The sequence below is a fragment of the Gekko japonicus genome, unplaced genomic scaffold, assembly GCF_001447785.1.
Source record: "Gekko japonicus isolate JY-2015 unplaced genomic scaffold, Gekko_japonicus_V1.1 scaffold299, whole genome shotgun sequence".
Lineage (NCBI taxonomy): Eukaryota > Metazoa > Chordata > Lepidosauria > Squamata > Gekkonidae > Gekko > Gekko japonicus.
The window spans coordinates 236,025-253,914 of record NW_015170896.1 but is presented as its reverse complement, the minus strand read 5'-3'; the positions used below and the strand labels follow the sequence as shown (position 1 = coordinate 253,914).

Genomic DNA, 17,890 nt, shown 5'->3' with positions numbered 1-17,890 from the left:
TAAGCCTAACCTTCCCCCTTCAGTTTATTTCTTTATCTTATCTTTCATAGCTTTATTATTTCATTCTACTCGGCTTTATACCAAGTTTCTGAAATAACTTTCCGTGTGGTCATTTCAGTTTGCGCTTTAAATGCAGGAGCATCTCATCGCTACTATGAAACAATCGAGTTTGCACTCCGCCTTGTGATCAGATCACGATATATTTATTTTTTAAAAAAAACCACCGACAAACGTTGCCCTCTCTAAATATGGAGGAGGAAGCTTCTCTCCCCCTTCCAGTAGCAAAAAAAAAAAAAGCGTTCGGAGCGGCATTTGCTCGTGCCAGAAACAATGATGGCATCAAAGGACGCGCCAGCTCATTAGAGGGAAGAGCAAATATGGAGCACTGTGGGAACGACAGGAAGTGACGTTTTGTTTTGCAGGAAGTGTCTGCCAGGAAGAATGGAGTTAGGGGCCTGCAGGGTAAGGCACGCCTTGGCCCCTTTGGCATGCAGTTGATTATCCTTTTTGTTTGGGTGCAAAGATGCAAAGGAAGGGAAGCTGCACACACACCGCAGTAAGCGGGAGAACGGAATTCTTTCCCAGAGGCAAAGGAAGAGGGAGGAAAGAACCATTCCTGTAAATGCAGGGGAGGGGAGAGATAGATGGGGAAATATGATTTCCCTGTGCTAAGGATTTAGGGAGAGAAATAGCAGTACTTGACATATCCCTGTCAGTTTCTACAGCCTCCCTTTATTGCCTTTCCCAGTGTTTTAATATTGCTGGGAGACCTGATGGAAGTCCTTTCAAATGCATTGTTTCGAGCATGAACGTTGGGGTTTGCCTTCACATCTTTGGCTCAGGGTGAGGACTCTTTTGGTACTGACCTTTTGTTTTCTTCCACCCTGCCTTCAGGTTGCGTTTGAAAAGGATGGTGTCTATCTACACACCAGTGCAAAGCGTCATCCCGATCAGGATTCTATCATCCCGGGGGTTATCCGCATAATTGAAAAGGTGGGTTAAGATGGGCTACCCGTTGGGACTGAGAAGGTGTTTTAGTAGAGGTTAGGGTTACGCCCCTAGAATGGGTAAATGTCAGAGTTGTGTGTATTTTGCATGATGGTAGAACTTGGGTTTTTAGCATGGAACTCAGCATGCTGAGTACTTCATCTTTGAACTTTTTAAAAAGCTGTTAGATTGTATCGTTTAGGAAGTCAGGCTGCAAAAATGAAATACAAGCTGGTGAAATCTCAGAGCTCAGAGAGGACCTGAATAGGATTTTCAATTATTGTGTTGGGGGGAGGCTTGCAAAGGGGTGGGGAAAAGGAGAATTATCGGATTATCGCTTTTTGTTTCTCTTTGTTGCTAGAGGTGTAACGTACTAAGGCTCATCTGTGTTTGATATGAATTGTTTCAATGCAACTTGTGTGTGCTGCTCCGGATATTTTGGAGTTCTGGGCCTCTGACAAGCTTACCTTTATTCAGGGCTCAGATACGTTGCTACAATGGATGCCCGTAGAGGAGACTTCAGACGCTGCTCAGATAACGTTCACTAAGAAGGTGAGGTTCCCATCCCAGCCATTCATCTGCATTCACCATCTAAATCCATTCCCATCTCAAAGACTGAGTAGGTCTGTACATTCCTTTAGACTAGGGATTCTTAAAATTGTATCACGTTCTAACCACCGTCGTAATCTATTTGTTAAATTGAAATAATCATATAAGATGAAGAAAGGAACACCTTCCTCCTCCTAATCTTGTTCTCTGACCATCAGGACACGGTGGGCTGCCAAGCTGATGAAGAAATCTTTGACCCAGGGTATGAGCCGGACTGGGCCGTCATCAGTACTGTGGGGACTCCGTCTCGGGTCCAGGAGGAAACAAATGGTAACTAGAAAGAAGACTACTCCTTGGGGTAGCTAAGAGACAAGGGCTGAGAGTGGCTGGTAAACTGACAATGTAGAATGTAGGAGTGGGGAAGGAGAAAGAGCTGGCAGCAGGGGGTTGTGGGATAGTATCCTAGGAAGGAAAAGGGTTGTCTAACACCACTTTTTCCTTCCCCTCCAAGCGGCTTCTGGGCCAAAGTCTCCTGTTCCACGTGGCCAGTGGGCTTTCACGCTCCACTTGTCTGAGCTGAAATCCATCCGTAAAAGCAAGCCAGGTCTGGGTTGGTCGTACCTCATCTTCATCACCAAAGATGGGGTCTCCATTCAGGCCCTGCACTTCCACCGTGGGGGTACCAAGGCCCTTCTCAAAGCCCTTTGCAAATATGTCATCTTAGCCACGTGAGTGAAACTGGCGTCCTGTACCTGATCGGTGTAGATTAGGAGGGAGGGGTGGGAACAGGGGATGGCCATGTCGGTGCAGTCACCGCTTTGCAGAAATCTGCAAAACGACAAAAAGGAACTTCTCTGCATTCTCAGCAAAATAGTGTCACAGGGGCTCGACGACGACCCTTCACTGTCTTCGTCGTTCGAGCTCCCCACTCCGCCAAGCGCGGCCACGTTGTCTCGCCCCCTTCCTTTTCTCTCGGACTATGCTGGCCTCAGACACCTGGACGGGGGAGGGTGGTTACATCACCATTCCGTCTCCTCCCGTCCCTGCTGGATGACGCTCTCATTCTCTCTGGGCAGCCGTCCATCCAGGAGTCATCCCTGGCCTCCTCCGTTGCTTCCCTTATATCTCCCCCACCCGGTTCCCAGTGGGCTCTGCTCTTCCTGGCTCCCTCCTCCTCCTCAGGCCCCGCCCCCTCTCCTGCCACCTCTCCTTCCGGCCGCTGCTCCCGGCTCGTCGTTGCTCCCTGGGCATGGTCAAGGCTAGGGGCGGAGGCGTCACTACCTGCCTCGCCCGCCCTACCTCCCTCCCCGCTGGGGCCCGGAGTGTCGCTGCCACCGCCCCTCTTGCCCGCCCCGCCCCCATGTGTCAGCGGGGGCAAAGCGGCAGGCGCCTCCCCCCATCTCGCCTTTCCTGCCACCGTCCGCGTCCCCTCCGGCCTCCTGGGTAAGTGGGAAGGGAGCCGCGATCCCTCGTCTCGGCTCTGCGTGGGGCCCGGCATCTCCGGCCCTGGGGGGGTGGAAGTCCCGTCCTCGGGACAAATAGTATGAGAGACCATTTCCTAACACCAGCTTCCAAAAGTCAGTTTTGAGGCCCGCCTGTTGAGCAAGGCTCTAGCTGTCCCCCAAATGATCCAGGATGCTGTGTCAATAGTTGGTCTAATGATTTACCACACTTCAGACTGCTGGGGGAGAAAGTGCATTTTAAGAAACCTGTAATCCCTTGTCTGTTAACAAACACAGATTGCTGAGAAATAGAATCATAGAATGTTAGAGTTGGAAGGTACCTTGCAGGTCATCGAGTCCAACCCCCTGCACTCTGCAGGAGCACAGCCGAAAGATAGCCCTACAACATACCCGAAAGAGTCCAGCCTCTGCTTGAAAACATCCAGCGAAGGAGCATCCACCACCTCCCGAGGCAGTCTGTCCCACTGCTCAACCACTCTTACCGTTAGGAAGCTTCTCCTGATATTTAGCCGGTATCGACTCCCTTGTAATTTCCACCCGTTAGATCTAGTCTTGCAATCCAGAGCAAGAGAGAATAGATCCGCTCCATCTTCTACATGACAGCCCTTCAAATATTTGCAGACTGCCATCATGTCCCCTCTAAGCCTTCTCTTTCCCAGGCTAAACATACGCACCTCTTTCAGCCTTTCCTCATAAGACTTGGATTCCAGTGCTGTGCAAGAACCCTTTGTTCTGCTGTCCTAGCTTTCTACAGATAAGGAGGCCTACTCAAAAATATGTGTGTGTCCCCCCCCCCCCAGCTGTCTGAAGTGGTACAGTCCACGCAAAGATGCTACCATGTCACTGGACTGAACATGTAGCCTGGTTCGAAGTGCATTAAAGGGGAAGATGAGCTCACTCCCTGTTTCTCTCCTCTCCTCAAAGCTCCCCTAAAGATTCCCGGCTCTATCTGGTTTATACGCACGATTCCTATGCCCTCACCCACTCTTTCGATGAACTGCAGCTCTTCGACGACAGTTCTTCTAACCTCGTTTCGGTGAGATTCTTCTCCAGTCTCCACACGGCTCATCAAAAGAAGTATTTGGGGAATTAGAATGTGGATTGGAGCTGTGAGTCAGTAGCCTGTGGTAGCAGCCTGAATAGCCAGAGTTTGGAAGCTAAGCAGGGTTGGCCCTGGGTCATATTTGGATGGGAGACCACCAAGGAGGTCCAGGGCCACTATGTAGAGGCAAGCGATGGCAGACCACCTCTGAACATCTCTTGCCTTGGAAATCTAAGAAGGGTCACTATGTCAGTTAATAATTGCCCCATCCTCTGCTTTTATACTCACAGTAACAACCCTGTGTGGTAGGCTAGTCTGAGTGTAGTGTGACTAGAGATGTAAAATTTCCGGAAATTTTGAAGCTCGGAAAAAAAAACGTTTCCCCCCCGTTTTTTTTCGGGGGGAAACGGAAATTTTTGGAAAAATTGAAAAAATGCCGATTAGCATTTCTTTTGTCTTTTCTAGATTGAAAGCCATTCTGTTACTTTAGGAACATAAAATATGACTATGGGCATTTTTACTTGGCATGAAATTACCACAACTAGCATATTAAAATATAGTGTATCCAAACAATTATTACAAACGGAATACCCACCCACATGCAAAAACAAAACTGAAACTTTTTCTTCTTCTTCTGACAATCGCACCTCCTAAAGGAAGAACTGCATCTTGTTCTTGCATTGGCGAGTTCAGTTTGTAACCTAGGACTTGCTTGTCCTCAGTGCACAGAAATTAGATCAATCTGGTACCATATATATATATAAGAAATGATTTGGAAAATATTTGAACACCTTGTCTTAAAATATTTTATTCATAATGTTAAAATAAAACGTTCCATAATCAATTTTTTTTCTTTTCTTTTTTCAATTTTTCCAATTTTTCAGAAAAAACCAAAAAGTCTTCAGGGAAAAAAACAGAAAAAAACCGGTTTTCCCCCCGAATTTTTCCGTTTTTTTTCCGGGCCTTCACATCTCTAAGTGTGACTAGCTCGAAGTCACCTGTTGAGATTCCATGGCAGAGCAGAGATTTGAACGTGGGTCTCTGAGATCTTAGTCTAACCCCTCCACTGTGCCAACGGTCCCGATGGGATGGGAAGGGGGTGATCGGCGGGAAGAGACGAAGCTATGAACCAGGCTGCCATTGGCTAGAGCAGAGGAACCCTGGACTTCTGGGTTCTCTTTGGGAAGAGTTAGATTAGAGGAGAGGAGATTTAGTAGTAAATGCTGAGCAAACTGTAAAGATAGGGTTGTAGTGTATATCGAGGGTGACATTTCTGGCTCGCCTGGCAGAACGATGGAGTTTTATATACTATTCCCCACCCAAACATGTCATCATCATCCAGTGCAGAGCATGGCCCCCAACACGCCTTGACTCCCGTTTTATTCTCCTCCCACAGCGATTCTTGCAGGATCCTTATGCCGCCACCTTTGGGGGCTTCTCCAAAGTCACCAATTTCTTCCGCGGGGCTCTGCACCACGAGGACGGGACCCCCCAGCATCCCCAGAGCGACCCTGGCGCTGGCAACGTCGAGGACGAGACGGGCTTTGAGTTGATCACCTGTGTGAGTGTCGGAACCGGCGGCTCCGGTGAGGGGGGCTGGGCAAAGCGGCGGCCATTCCTGTGCCCCTGGGAAGGAGCAGAGCTTCTGGCCACCCTCTCTCCTCCCCAGCCACTCCCTCTTCCCCGCTGGCTGTGACTGAACTGGAAGCAGCCGTGCCGGTGGGACCGGAAGACAGCGGATGCCTTGAGCCCTTTGGCAGAAGGAGGTGGGCCCAGCTGGGCCCGTGTGTCACAGGCAGTGTTCCCTCTAAGCGGAGTTAGTGTGAGCTAGCTCACTGTTTTTTTAGCCTCCAGCTCACACATTTTTGTTTTGGCTCCGGAAGGAGGACTCCAGAGCAATGCTCCCCCTAAGCTGTGGAGTCTTGTGAGCAAAAATGCTACTTTGGGAGCTACCGGCATTAAAGCTGTGAGCGAGCGATTTGGCTCCTGCATGAATCAGTTTGCTCTGGAGCCGTCCCTTCCTGAGCTAAGACAAAAATGTGTGAACCGGCAACTAAAAAACGGTGAGCTAGCTCACACTTAGAGGGAACACCGCTCCAGAGCAGACTAATTTATGCAGGAGCCAAATCGCTCGCTCACCACTTTAATGCCAGTAGCTCACAAAGTAGAATTTCTGCTCACGAGACTCCGCAGCTTAGAGGGAGCGTGGGTCCCAGATACTGTCCTCCTCACCCCAAGGCAGCTGTGGCACTAAAGTGTCTTGGCAGATGCCGCAGTTAATCTTGCCCAGTCGGGTCAAGGAGCAGACATGTCAGAGCATCCGCCAATCTCCTTCCTCCAGGGATCAGAATGCAAGGGCCTGCTCCGTCAGCGTCTTCCAAGATGCATGTGACCGAAGAAGCGATCCCCCAAAACGAGGACGCCAGGAAAATAATCAGCCTCTCCCAGTGGCTTTTAAAATGGCCTTGTGATAACCTTGGTGTCCTGCAGACGTTTAGCAGGTCAGTCATGGCGGAGAAGCCTCCCCCAAAGCTGGTTGGTTTGCCGTTACCTGACTTCTCACCCCACATGCAGAGGCAGGGAAGAGTCGGTCCCACTTTCTGCTCGGGTGGGGAGTTCTCTAGACCAGCAGGACGAACACCTCCTCCACACCGAGCAGCTGCCTTAATAAGTGTCCTGGATCCTCGCAGGGCTCTTTTTGTAGCAGGTACTCATTTGCATATTGAGCGACTGTATAGAAATATTGCTTTCTATAGGCTTCATGTCTTCCCTGAAATGTCTTTCTGATACCTTGTTTCCTGTTACAAGCCAGATGGCTGACCATTTGGTCAGAGAGGCTCAATAGCCTGCCATATAACTACATAGTCTTCACACTTCTAGTAGGGAAACCTAGACCTGATGGCGCCTGGCTTTGCCTACATGCCAGGACTCACGTAAAGCATAGAGCTCCAAGAGCTTACAGTAGCTCCTGTAAGAAGAGCTCTGTAAGCTCTTGGAGGATTGGCTACATTAGGGGTGTGTGGCCTCATATGCAAAGGAGCTCCTGCTACAAAAACAGCCCTGATCCTCTGCAACCTGTGGGCAGGCTCCAATGGGGGAAAGCGTTTCCTGAGAGCCGAGCTTTTCCTTTGGGAGGTCTGTTGGCCTCTCTTGTCCTTTCTAGGGCAGGGAGCTCGTCTTCTGCTCTGTCCTGCCCCCCCCCCAGCTCCTTCTGTATTCTATTTATTTCCCCCCCTCACTGAGACTCGAGGCAGATTATAGAGGACAGAAAGAGAGAGAAAATGTAACCCCACAGCACAGCATGTCCAGTTGACGCTGCAATGGGACGAGGAGTTTCAGAATTGAATTTCAAGTGTGAGCCACAGTGTAATCATACAGTTTAGGCCAGTGGTGGCGAACCTATGGCAGGGGTGCCAGAGGTGGCACTCAGAGCCCTCTCTGTGGGCACGCGGGCCATCGCCCCAGCCAGGCCCAGACCATCATTAAAGTGTCGAATTCTCTGCCGAATGATTTTAAGTAAACGAAAGCATTTGGGATTGCTTTCCTTACTTTGTTTGGATCATCTTAAGATGTATGAGTGGTTTTCTCTAAAGTAAAACCTCAGTATTCAGGTTAAATTGCCGTGTTGGCACTTTGCGATAAATAAGTGGGTTTTGGGTCGCAGTTTGGGCACTCGGTCTCTAAAAGGTTCGCCATCACTGGTTTAGGCTATCCAGTGAACAATGTCGCGGGACTGGGAATACAGAATGGAGTGACAACGTGAATGGCAAACTGCCCAGGCAGGGCCAGCCTCAGCAGACCCTTGGGTGGGGGGGGCCGGGGGCTTGTGGCGAGCTCGTGCTGTGGCCCCCCCAAGCCTCTGCCCGGCCCACACCCAGGTTCCCACCTGCACGCACAGCCCAGTGCCCTCAGAGAAAGGGCTGCCGGGAGATGCGAGCATGGCAGCAGCAGGGCAGAGGAAGGATGCGTAGGCAGGTCGCGGGCACACGGGGGGTGGGGAGGAAAGGGCAGGAGAGGACGGAGGGGGGCCTCCAGGAGCTGTCTGCCTAGCCCCCCCCCCCAAATCTAGAATTGCCCTGTCAGGCCACACACAGTGCAGAGTGGGAGATGACAAAGGTATGACGTGATGCAATCCCCACTCCACTATGGAGGCCCCCTTCTGCCCCGTTACAGATCTGATTCCATTACAAGAACACTCTCCTGGGGGAAAATGAGAATTCCAGAGGGGCAACCGTGTTCGTCCATTGCAGCAAAAACAAATGAGACTCTTGCAAAAGAGTAACCAAATAAGCGAATCGAAAACAGCAAGAGTTCAGCAGCGCCACAGAGGAACGCACTCCTTTTTTGGGGGATGAGCTTTCGTGAGTCGCCGAAGAAGTGAGCCAGTGACTTGGGAAAGCTCATCCCCAGCCACAAATTCTGTTAGTTCGTCTTTAAGCTGCTGCTGGACTCTTGCTCTTCTCTGCTGCGCCAGACAGACAAACACCCGTTTTCAGAGGTCAGTTCGTAGAAAAAAGAGGTGCAGGAGCTCATTAGCATAACTCATTAGCATAACGCGTTTGCATATGCCACACCCACTTTCACCGGAAGTGTGTCAGAAGGCAATACCCACCGCTCAGGCTCCACTGGACTTTTTTGGATTGCTAGCTATTGGGGGAGGGGGGGAATGCACAGATCTGCCCTGGCAGAGGAGGGAGAGCTTGTACCTGAATAAAACTTGGTCTTAAAGATGCCACTGGACTGTTTTGGATTGCTAGCTATGGAGGGGGGGAACGCGCAGATCTGCCCTCACAGAGAATGGAGAGGTTGTACCTGAAGGCAGGCCGGGGGGGGGGTGCTCTGCAACTTACCTGGCTGCTTCTTGCTCTTCGTAGCTCGACTGAGGGCTGCTGGGAGCAGAGGGTGGGGCTTGTTGCATGTACCCACCCCCTGGGCTCCTTACTGCCGGAGCTCCGCTCCTGTACGCTCCCGCAGGAAACGACCCCTGCCCGTCTCAAAAGAAGCTAACAACAGCCAAGCGCGGGTTCCCTCACTGCCTCCGAAGAAGCAGGCTCTAGTCCACGAATGCTTACGCTGGAATCAAACCGTGTTAGTCTTTAGAGCGTCCCGAGACTCCCGTTTAGCTCGCCTCCTTCCTTACCACTCTTTCTGTTTGGTGGCGGCAGCAGGCACGACTGGCAGAGCGGCCCTCCGTCCAGCGGGAAGCCCCGGTCACGGAACAGGAGTGGGAGCAGCACCTGGATCCCTGTGGGCGTGTGGTGGACCCCAGTGGGCTGCGCAGGAGGATCTTTGCTGGGGTGAGCTTGACTGGCGTCCGGGGAAGCAGGAGAGGCCCATTGCAGGCCAGGAAACAGCAGGCGAAGGAGAAGAGGGCGTACGGGTGGCGACATGTGAAGCCAGGAGTGCTTCTTTCCCCTTCCTAAAAACGTAAGGCTGGGGTGGAGTTACGGAGGCCTGGGGGGACGTGGATTTGGGAGGGCACGGTCAGCCCGCAGACGGAGATTCCTAACACGCTCCCTCCCCTGCTTTTGTCAGGGATGAGTATTTCCGCATGAAGCTACAGTGGAAGTCGGTCAGCGAGGAACAGGAACGACGGAACTCCTTGCTGCGTGGCTACCGCAGCCTGATTGGTCAGTCTGAGCTCCACCTTCCATGCCTGATTAGTCACTGCCTGCATTGCCCTCCTTGTCCCAGAATGCATTTCTGTGTCTCTGGTTTGTTTGCTTTTGGTCCCCTTTTGTCCGCAGAGGCTTGTCCACATAGCACTAAACGTTTGGTGATTGTAAAAGTGTCCAGTGATGATAAGAATCCATTTGTACAGAAAGGGCCAGCATTCCTTCATACGGTGGCCGGCCATACGTTTCTTGGGAAAACGCAGCATTGAAACAATAGACTTTCATGACTGTTTCTCCCACCCCCTGCCAGCAACCGATATTCAGAAGCACATTCTGAACATGGAGGTTCGATGGCTAATAGCCACAGATTCCTGAAGGACAGGCCTCACTCTCTCGTGAGGCATTTTATTGGGAGGGGGGCTCCCTAAGCTGGTTGTATGAAGATGCAGCTTTGTTCATTGGTCCTGTATCTTCTGTATCTGCTGCTGAGTCCTAGTGCTGGGCGACAAGAGTGTCTTTTGGAGAGTGGTGAACGGAACAGAGGGGACAAGAGTAGAGACTGATACGAAAGTGGCTGACTGACTTTCAGTCCTTTGCTAAAGCCCCTGTCATGGAATGTCCCTTTTTTCTTCTCCTTTTTTTTGGGTTTTCCATATGTTAAAAAGGTAAAGGTAATGGTTCCCTTGCTCGAAAGCCAGTCGAATCCGACTCTAGGGTTGCGGTGCTCATCCATATGTTACATGATATCTTTTGTCTCCTTACTTTACATAACTCGTTAAATTCCCCGCTCCCTCCCTCTGCCCCTTAGTTATCGGTCCTTTATTCCCAGCCACGGGCACAAAGTCTGAATCTTCCACCGAATGTCCTGTCTTCCTTCCAATATTATTCACGTTAGATAGGTCCTCCATCTATTTTTGATTTCTCCGGCTTTATCCTCCCATGTGGTCCTCGGGCGTAATTTCTCGATGATGTCAGACTGCACAAAATCAAACAGATAAGTGTGCCAGGTATCTGCTGTCCATTTGCTCTTATCTTTCCAGCCCAGAGCTATCACTGCCTTGGCTGCTAACACCATAAGGTAAAGGTAAAGGTTCCCTTGCTCGAAAGCCAGTCGAATCCAACTCTAGGGTTGCGGTGCTCATCTCTGTTTCAAAGCCGAAGAGCCAGCGCTGTCTGAAGACGTTTCCGTGGTCATGTGGCCGGCATGACTGAACACCAAGGCGCACGGAACGCTGTTACTTTCCCACTGAAGTGGTCCCTATTTATCTACTTGCAATGTCTTGCTTTCGAACTGCTAGGTTGGCAGGAGCTGGAACTAGAGACAGGAGCTCACTCCATCATGCGGCACACTCGGGTCTCAAACTGCTGAATTCCTGACCTTCCACAGCCTGCAGTTCAGCGTTTTAACCACTTGAGCCACCGCAGCTAACACCATAACTTTAAGTATAGCCTGGGCTTCCTTGTTAACTGCCTTATTTCACTCAATGTAGACTTCAAACTAATGTTAATGGGAATGTCCCCTTTTTTTTACACTGTGTAGGAGTGGCCCCATCGCAGGCCAGGAGATGGCAGGCGAAGAAGAAGAGGGCATATGGGTGGCCCACTGTGTGCTTGAAATGATGTTTTTCATCAAGTGACATAGTCTGAGCCTAAGATCCTCTTTCCTTCTTAATCAGGGCCAAGTCAGATTCCCTCTCTGTATAGTTGTAGTAGGTTTCTTTAAAAAATAAAAAAATTAAAATCCCCGTATGCCTGACTTTGCTGTGAATGGCACTGAGTCTCCTCGGCCGTGCTGCTGGCCATCTCCCCCAGTCTGGGATGAGTCTTCTTGCGCTCTTCCCTTTTCACCAACGTGGATAATCTGCTGTCACCTACATTGTAGGTTCCACATAATGTCTGAGAAGTTGAACAGAGCTGCTGTGGTGTAGGATCGGGTGAAGCTCTGGGAAACACTCTGCCGTGGAAGCTTGCAGGGTGACCTTGGGCCAGTTGCTCTCGGCCTGACCCCCCCCCCCAGGCTTGTTGTCAGGCTAAGTGAGAGGAAGGGAGAACAGGGTTGCAAGCCTTTTTGTGTCTCCACTGGGAAGAAGGAAGGGTATAAATATCTAAATATCTGAGGGTCTGGTGTCGTGTTTAGGGACGCGGACTCTTCTCTGGGAGAACCGGGGTTTGATTCCCCACTCCTCCACATGCAGCTGCTGGTGTGGCCTTGGGTCAGTCCCAAGTTCTTTCAGAGCTGTTCTCTCAAGGGCAGCTCTTTTTTGAAGAGCTCTCTCAGCCCCCACCTACCTCACAGGGTGTCTGTTGTGGGGAGGGGAAAGGAAGGGAATGAGATTGTAAGCCACTGAGACTCCATCGGGTAGCGAAGGGCAGGGTATGAATCCAATCTCCTCTTCTTCTAAATGAGAGCACCAGAACTAATCCAGATCCCACTCTATGCTTCTCTCTGCTGTGGAAACTCTTGTCTATTTCTACCTTCTGCTTCCCGGTCCTTCAAGTACTTGTCAGTCCATGAGAGGGCCGGTCCCTTTATCCTGTGGCGGCCAAGTCTAGAGTCACACTAAATGTGATGTGAGAGATCCATGTTTTTTTATAAAATCTAATTAGGCCACTCGCACACCCAGCATGGCTGCTTTGAAGATCGTGGACAAGACAGGTGTGGGGGGGAAAGCATTTCTCAGTCCTCCTAAGCTGCAGTTACCTTTCCAAAGCTGGGAGAAGGGGGGGGGGAGACTGGTTATTGGAAATTGGATTATACTCATTAGCACCTTTTACTGTTGTTGTTGTTCTGGTTTTAGCACTGTGATTTTGTGCATTGTAGTTTTGATGTTGTAAGCTGCCCTGAGCCAGCCATGACTGGGAGGGCAGGGTATAAATATCATAAAGAACTAGATAATAAATACATAGGTGATTTCATTAGGGGAATTGGCCCAGAAGGCAAGGATTGAATGCACACGCCCCAAGCAACCCTTCCTTGATCTTTAGAAGAGCCCAGCAGAGCTGTGAATGAAGTTTTAAGAAAATGGGCAGATGCCCTTCTCGCAGATCTTCCATGTAGCGTCTTGTTTGGCCCTTATTCAGGAGTTTTCAGGAAGGATTTCATCACAGATTTTTTGGAAGTCTCTCCTTTACCGATTGGATTGCCCCTGTTTACCTACTTGGTCTCATCTGTCCAAGTAAAAGTCTTCTCCAGCAGAAGCACCCAGGGTCCTGGCTGTATTGACACCTGCTCCCGGAAATCCTTTAAGTGGACATGCCAGGAAATGGACGTGGGTTCTTCTCCATGCCAAGCAGGTGCTTTACCTGGGAGCCATTCCTGGGGTGGTGCCTCTGTGCCATGTCTCTCACTCACTCACGGGCTGTCGCTTGTCCCGCTGAAGCATTACAGACCGTTGGAACACGTTCACGTCATATTTCAAACTCTGCCTTTGACAGGCAGTAAATAATCCAGCCCGCCTCACTCCGTAAGTCTGCCTCTCTTTGCAGAAAGGGACGTGAGCCGCACGGATCGGAACAACAAGTTCTACGAAGGCAGTGAGAACCCGGGCCTCGTGCTCCTTAATGACGTGCTGATGACCTACTGCATGTACAATTTTGACCTTGGTAAGGATCTGGTTGGTGGGCGGGGGGAAGAGGACCAGCCCCAACTTTCAGAGGCCCTTGGGCGGTTTGGCCTAGCAGGACCCTCTCACTGTCCCGGGGGTAAGGGTTGTGGCTAGTGAGGGGCAGAGGAGAAATGCAGCCTTTGAACTGATGAGCCCCAAGTCCCTCGTGGCAGTCTGAACAGGGATCAAAACAGGGTTGAAAATCTCTCCCAGTTCCCTGCCTTCTCTTGTTTTAGTGGTGACTGAAAGGGGGGGCGGGTATGCAAGGAAATGGTGAAACGTGTAGTAGACCTGCCTGGGTCTGGCAGATCCCCGCCAGCAGAGGGCGCTGTGTGGCCCTCCCACAGGTCTCCAACTAAGAAAGCAGGGGGAGGGGTTCCTTCACCCTTGTTCTCTGTCCCTCTCCTGTCCCTGTTTCTTTCAACCTGAGAAGAAGCCAGAGCCAGTGTCCTCCTAGACCAACCATTGACTCAGCATCTTGGATCCTTTGGGGGACCTGGGAGAGGAAGGGAAGGAGATTGTGTTGCTCTAAGACTCAGAGTGACGGGCGGGGTATAAATCCAAATGGTGGTGATGGTTTTGTCTGGCATTTTCTCAATAAATCCCTCCTTTCCTTCCCTGTTTTCAATTGTCATTTGATGGATGCACCATTTGGCAGAGAATTCGACACTTTAATGATGGTCTGGGCCTGGCTGGGGCGATGGCACGTGTGCCCACAGAGAGGGCTCTGAGTGCCACCTCTGGCACCTGTGCCATAGGTTCGCCACCACTGTCCTAGACCAACCATTGACTCAGCACCTTGGATCCTTTGGGGGACCTGGGAGAGGAAGGGAAGGAGATTGTGTTGCTCTGAGACTCAGAGTGACGGGCGGGGTATAAATCCAAACAGTGGTGGTGTTGGTGGTTTTGTCTGGCATTTTCTCAGTAAATCCTTCCTTTCCTGCCCTGTTTTCAATTGTCATTTGATGTATGCACATTTTATTGTACGGCACGTGTGTTTTACCTTGCCTAGGATACGTTCAAGGCATGAGCGATCTCCTCTCCCCAATCCTTTACATCACCCAGAATGAAGTGGATGCCTTCTGGTGCTTCTGTGGGTTTATGGCGTTAGTGGTGAGTTGGGGCAACCGTGGACTTCCTCCCTGTATATAGAGCTCCAGGGATGAGTGGCCAGCGAGCGCTTGCAGTAGGTGTGCCTTGGTCCCAGTGGCTGAGGGCTTATAGGGAAGTGAGTCGGGCATGCATTCAAGACGTCTCTCCATCCTGAATGTGTTTTAGGTTAATACTTGGAAACCTGAGTTTGCAGGATAGCTTACTGCAGTAATCCCTACAGAATGGTACACTGTTCAAGCTGAGATTTTTGCATCGGTTTGAAAAGTATACCGGTCAGACAGTTTTTGTTCACAGCACATATGTTTGATTCCCCCTCCCCCCCTTTCAAGACGTCTCCCCATTCCAGCTAGGTCCGTCTCATTCTGTGCGGGGGGTGGGGGCGGGATCCTCCTGAGGCTGGAGGCCTTCAAATGCTTAGAGGGGGTGAGCATCTTGAGTATGAAAAGAAGTCCTATTGAACTTGTTTGATCGTTTGCTCGATACGATTGTTGGGAAACATGTTGCGAACTCAGATTTGTCATCTACTTTTTGCATCGTATATGCAAACTTCATGACCTCCGTGAAACCTGAGTTTGCAGGATAGCTTACTGCAGTAATCCCTACAGAATGGTACACTGTGCAAGCTGAGATTTTTGCATTGGTTTGAAAAGTATACTGGTCAGACAGTTTTTGTTCACAGCACATATGTTTGATTCCCCCTCCCCCCCTTTCAAGACGTCTCCCCATTCCAGCTAGGTCCGTCTCATTCTGTGCGGGGGGTGGGGGCGGGATCCTCCTGAGGCTGGAGGCCTTCAAATGCTTAGAGGGGGTGAGCATCTTGAGTATGAAAAGAAGTCCTATTGAACTTGTTTGATCGTTTGCTCGATACGATTGTTGGGAAACATGTTGCGAACTCAGATTTGTCATCTACTTTTTGCATCGTATATGCAAACTTCATGACCTCCGAAAAAGGAATACTACCTAAAACAGCAATAGATCACAAACCGGGAGGCTGGAGGCCTTCAAATGCTTAGAGGGGGGAGCATCTTGAGTATGAAAATAAGTCCTATTGAACTTGTTTGATCGTTTGCTCGATACGATTGTTGGGAAAATGTTGCGAACTCAGATTTATCACCTACTTTTTGCATCGTATATGCAAACCTCATGAGGCTTTGTGTTGTAATTATGCCAGTTAAATACACTGTTGTGTTAGTTTTGTTGCGAAAGCTGTTCAAAGCAATAATTTAAAAAAAGTTGTCTCCCCATCAGCTTGTTCGCTCTCGCTTTTCCCTCTTCAGCACCGCAACTTTGAGGAAAGCCAGGAGTCCATGAAGCGCCAGCTGGCCCAACTCACCCTGCTCCTCCGGGTGCTCGATCCGCCGCTCTGTGACTTCCTCGGTATGTCCCAGTAGGGTCGCCAAACACGGGGCCACAACGTTTAGTATCGGCTCTGGGGCTGTGACCCGGACAGCCCAGGCAGGCCTGATCTTGTCAGACCTCGGAAGCGAAGCAGGGTCAGCGCTGGCTAGTATCTGGAAGGGAGCCCACCGAGGGAGGTTTGGGGTTGCCACGCAGAGGCAGGCAGTGGCCGGTCACCCCGTGTTTACAACAGTCAAGAGGGCCTTGGGCCCTCTTAAGGATTTCACACATTCATTGTCCTATGAGCTTCTGTGGAGTAGAGCTCCCTCCAAGCAGATGCGATACAGGTTGGCCCAGTCTCGTCAGATATGGTGAAGCTAAGCAGGGTTGGCCCTGGTTAGTATTTGGAGGGGAGACCACTGAGGAAGCCCAGGGTCCGCAGCACAGAGGCAGGTGAGGGCAAAAGCCACCCCTGGACATCTCCTGCCTTGAAAAGCATACAGGGGGCTCCGTAAGCTGGCTGCAACTCAACAGCCAAAAAGAAAGTGGAGGCGACCCAGATCATCTATTCAGACATATTTTAGGAGATCTTTCACCATGAGGTGGAAACCTTTTGAATCCCTAAATATCCAGGGGCTCTTTTCCTGGCTTTTATTTCCCTTTAGCCCCCCCTCCTTGAGTCTGTGCGTCTTTTTAAGCTTAGGAAGGGACCGGGGCTGGGCACAGCCACCCCTGAGAGTGCTTTCTTCTCCGCAGCCATACAACTGGCAAACCAGGCACAAACACAATATGTTAAAATGCTCTCTATTGAGCAGCGATAGAAGGACATCAATGTTTTCTCACTCAAGTTATTTTTCTTTAAAAGTCTGAGAAAAAAGAGCCTCTGCTGGGCCTTCTTCACCAGAGCAATGGTGTTAGCGCTCCAGGTCAAATTTTGCTCGACAGTCACTCCCAAAAACTTAAAAGTAGCCACCCTCTCCACTCGTTCTCCACCAATAACCAGTGGCTGGATGTCCGTTTTATTCCGCCTATAGTCCACTACCAATTCCTTGGTCTTGGTGGTGTTGAGGATCAGATTATTATCCCTACACCACACACAAAGCCATTCCACCTCATCCCAGTAAGCAGACTCATCATTCCCAGAGAGAAAAAGAAAGTGGAGGAGACCCAGATCATCTATTCAGACATATTTTAGGAGATCTTTCACCATTTTGAATCCCTAAATATCCAGGGGCTCTTTTCCTGGCTTTTATTTCCCTTTAGCCCCCCCTCCTTGAGTCTGTGCGTCTTTTTAAGCTTAGGAAGGGACCGGGGCTGGGCACAGCCACCCCTGACTGATCCCTGACTTGTCCCATTGCTTCTCTTCAGACTCCAAGGAGTCCGGCACTTTGTGCTTCTGCTTCCGGTGGATCCTGATCTGGTTCAAGAGAGAATTTGCCTTCTCTGAAATTCTGCAGCTGTGGGAGGTGAGGTGGTGTTTGGCTTCCGAGAGGGTTTCTTGACTGTCTTTGAGTTCCTGGTGGTGGCGGCGGCGGGGGAAGCAAAGGGCTTGCAGTGTTGGCGCCAGGCAGACGTTGACAGCGCACAGAGTTGCGGGTGACCCAAAGCCAGCAGCTGTTTTTCTGGGATCAGAAATCCGGTTCTCTCTCTCAGCCTCTTCTTGGCAGAGCAGGGCGGTCCGGCATTCCATGCACGTGGCTTTCACTGACTTCTCCCGAGGACGGCATAGAGCAGCTTCATGTATTTGATGAATTGAGCTGGGACTCACAGAAGCTCATGCTAGGCTTGAAGGGGCTACTAGACTCCTCTCTTTATTTTAGCAGCCTTTACAGTATTCTCCTAGGAGCAGCAGGCTGCACCATAAGAACATCAGAAGAGCCCTGCTGGACTCAGGCCAGTGGTCCCTCCAGTCCAGCATCCCGTCTCACACAGTGGCCAGCCAGTTCCTCTGGAGGGCCGACAACAGGGCACAGAGACGGAGGCCTTCCCCTGATGTTCCCTCCAGGCTCTGGGATTCAGACGTTGATTGCCTCTGAAAGTCACCGTGCCGAGTACCTCTGTCCTCCACGAAGCTGTCTAATCCCCTCTTGAAGCTGTCTCTGCTTGTGGCCATCGCCGTATCCTCTAGCAGTGAACCCCACAGTTTAAGCACTCTGTGCAGTGAAATATATTTCCGTT

The 17,890-nt window shown here is 50.6% G+C and overlaps 1 protein-coding gene across 1 annotated transcript in view; it reads left to right on the top strand.

Annotated features, from left to right (window-relative positions):
• The first annotated feature begins 421 nt into the window (after nt 1-421).
• The window catches only part of TBC1D17 (TBC1 domain family member 17), a 23,020-nt gene continuing 5,551 nt past the window's right edge, over nt 422-17,890 (top strand). The window contains exons 1-13 of the mRNA XM_015418520.1: nt 422-462; nt 895-993; nt 1,465-1,539; nt 1,755-1,866; nt 2,048-2,264; nt 3,924-4,035; nt 5,438-5,602; nt 9,207-9,415; nt 9,577-9,671; nt 13,143-13,259; nt 14,274-14,374; nt 15,652-15,751; nt 17,081-17,178. Of these exons, the coding sequence (XP_015274006.1) occupies nt 442-462; nt 895-993; nt 1,465-1,539; nt 1,755-1,866; nt 2,048-2,264; nt 3,924-4,035; nt 5,438-5,602; nt 9,207-9,415; nt 9,577-9,671; nt 13,143-13,259; nt 14,274-14,374; nt 15,652-15,751; nt 17,081-17,178 (1,521 nt within the window). The 5' untranslated portion in view covers nt 422-441. The remainder of the gene's footprint in view (nt 463-894; nt 994-1,464; nt 1,540-1,754; nt 1,867-2,047; nt 2,265-3,923; nt 4,036-5,437; nt 5,603-9,206; nt 9,416-9,576; nt 9,672-13,142; nt 13,260-14,273; nt 14,375-15,651; nt 15,752-17,080; nt 17,179-17,890) is intronic.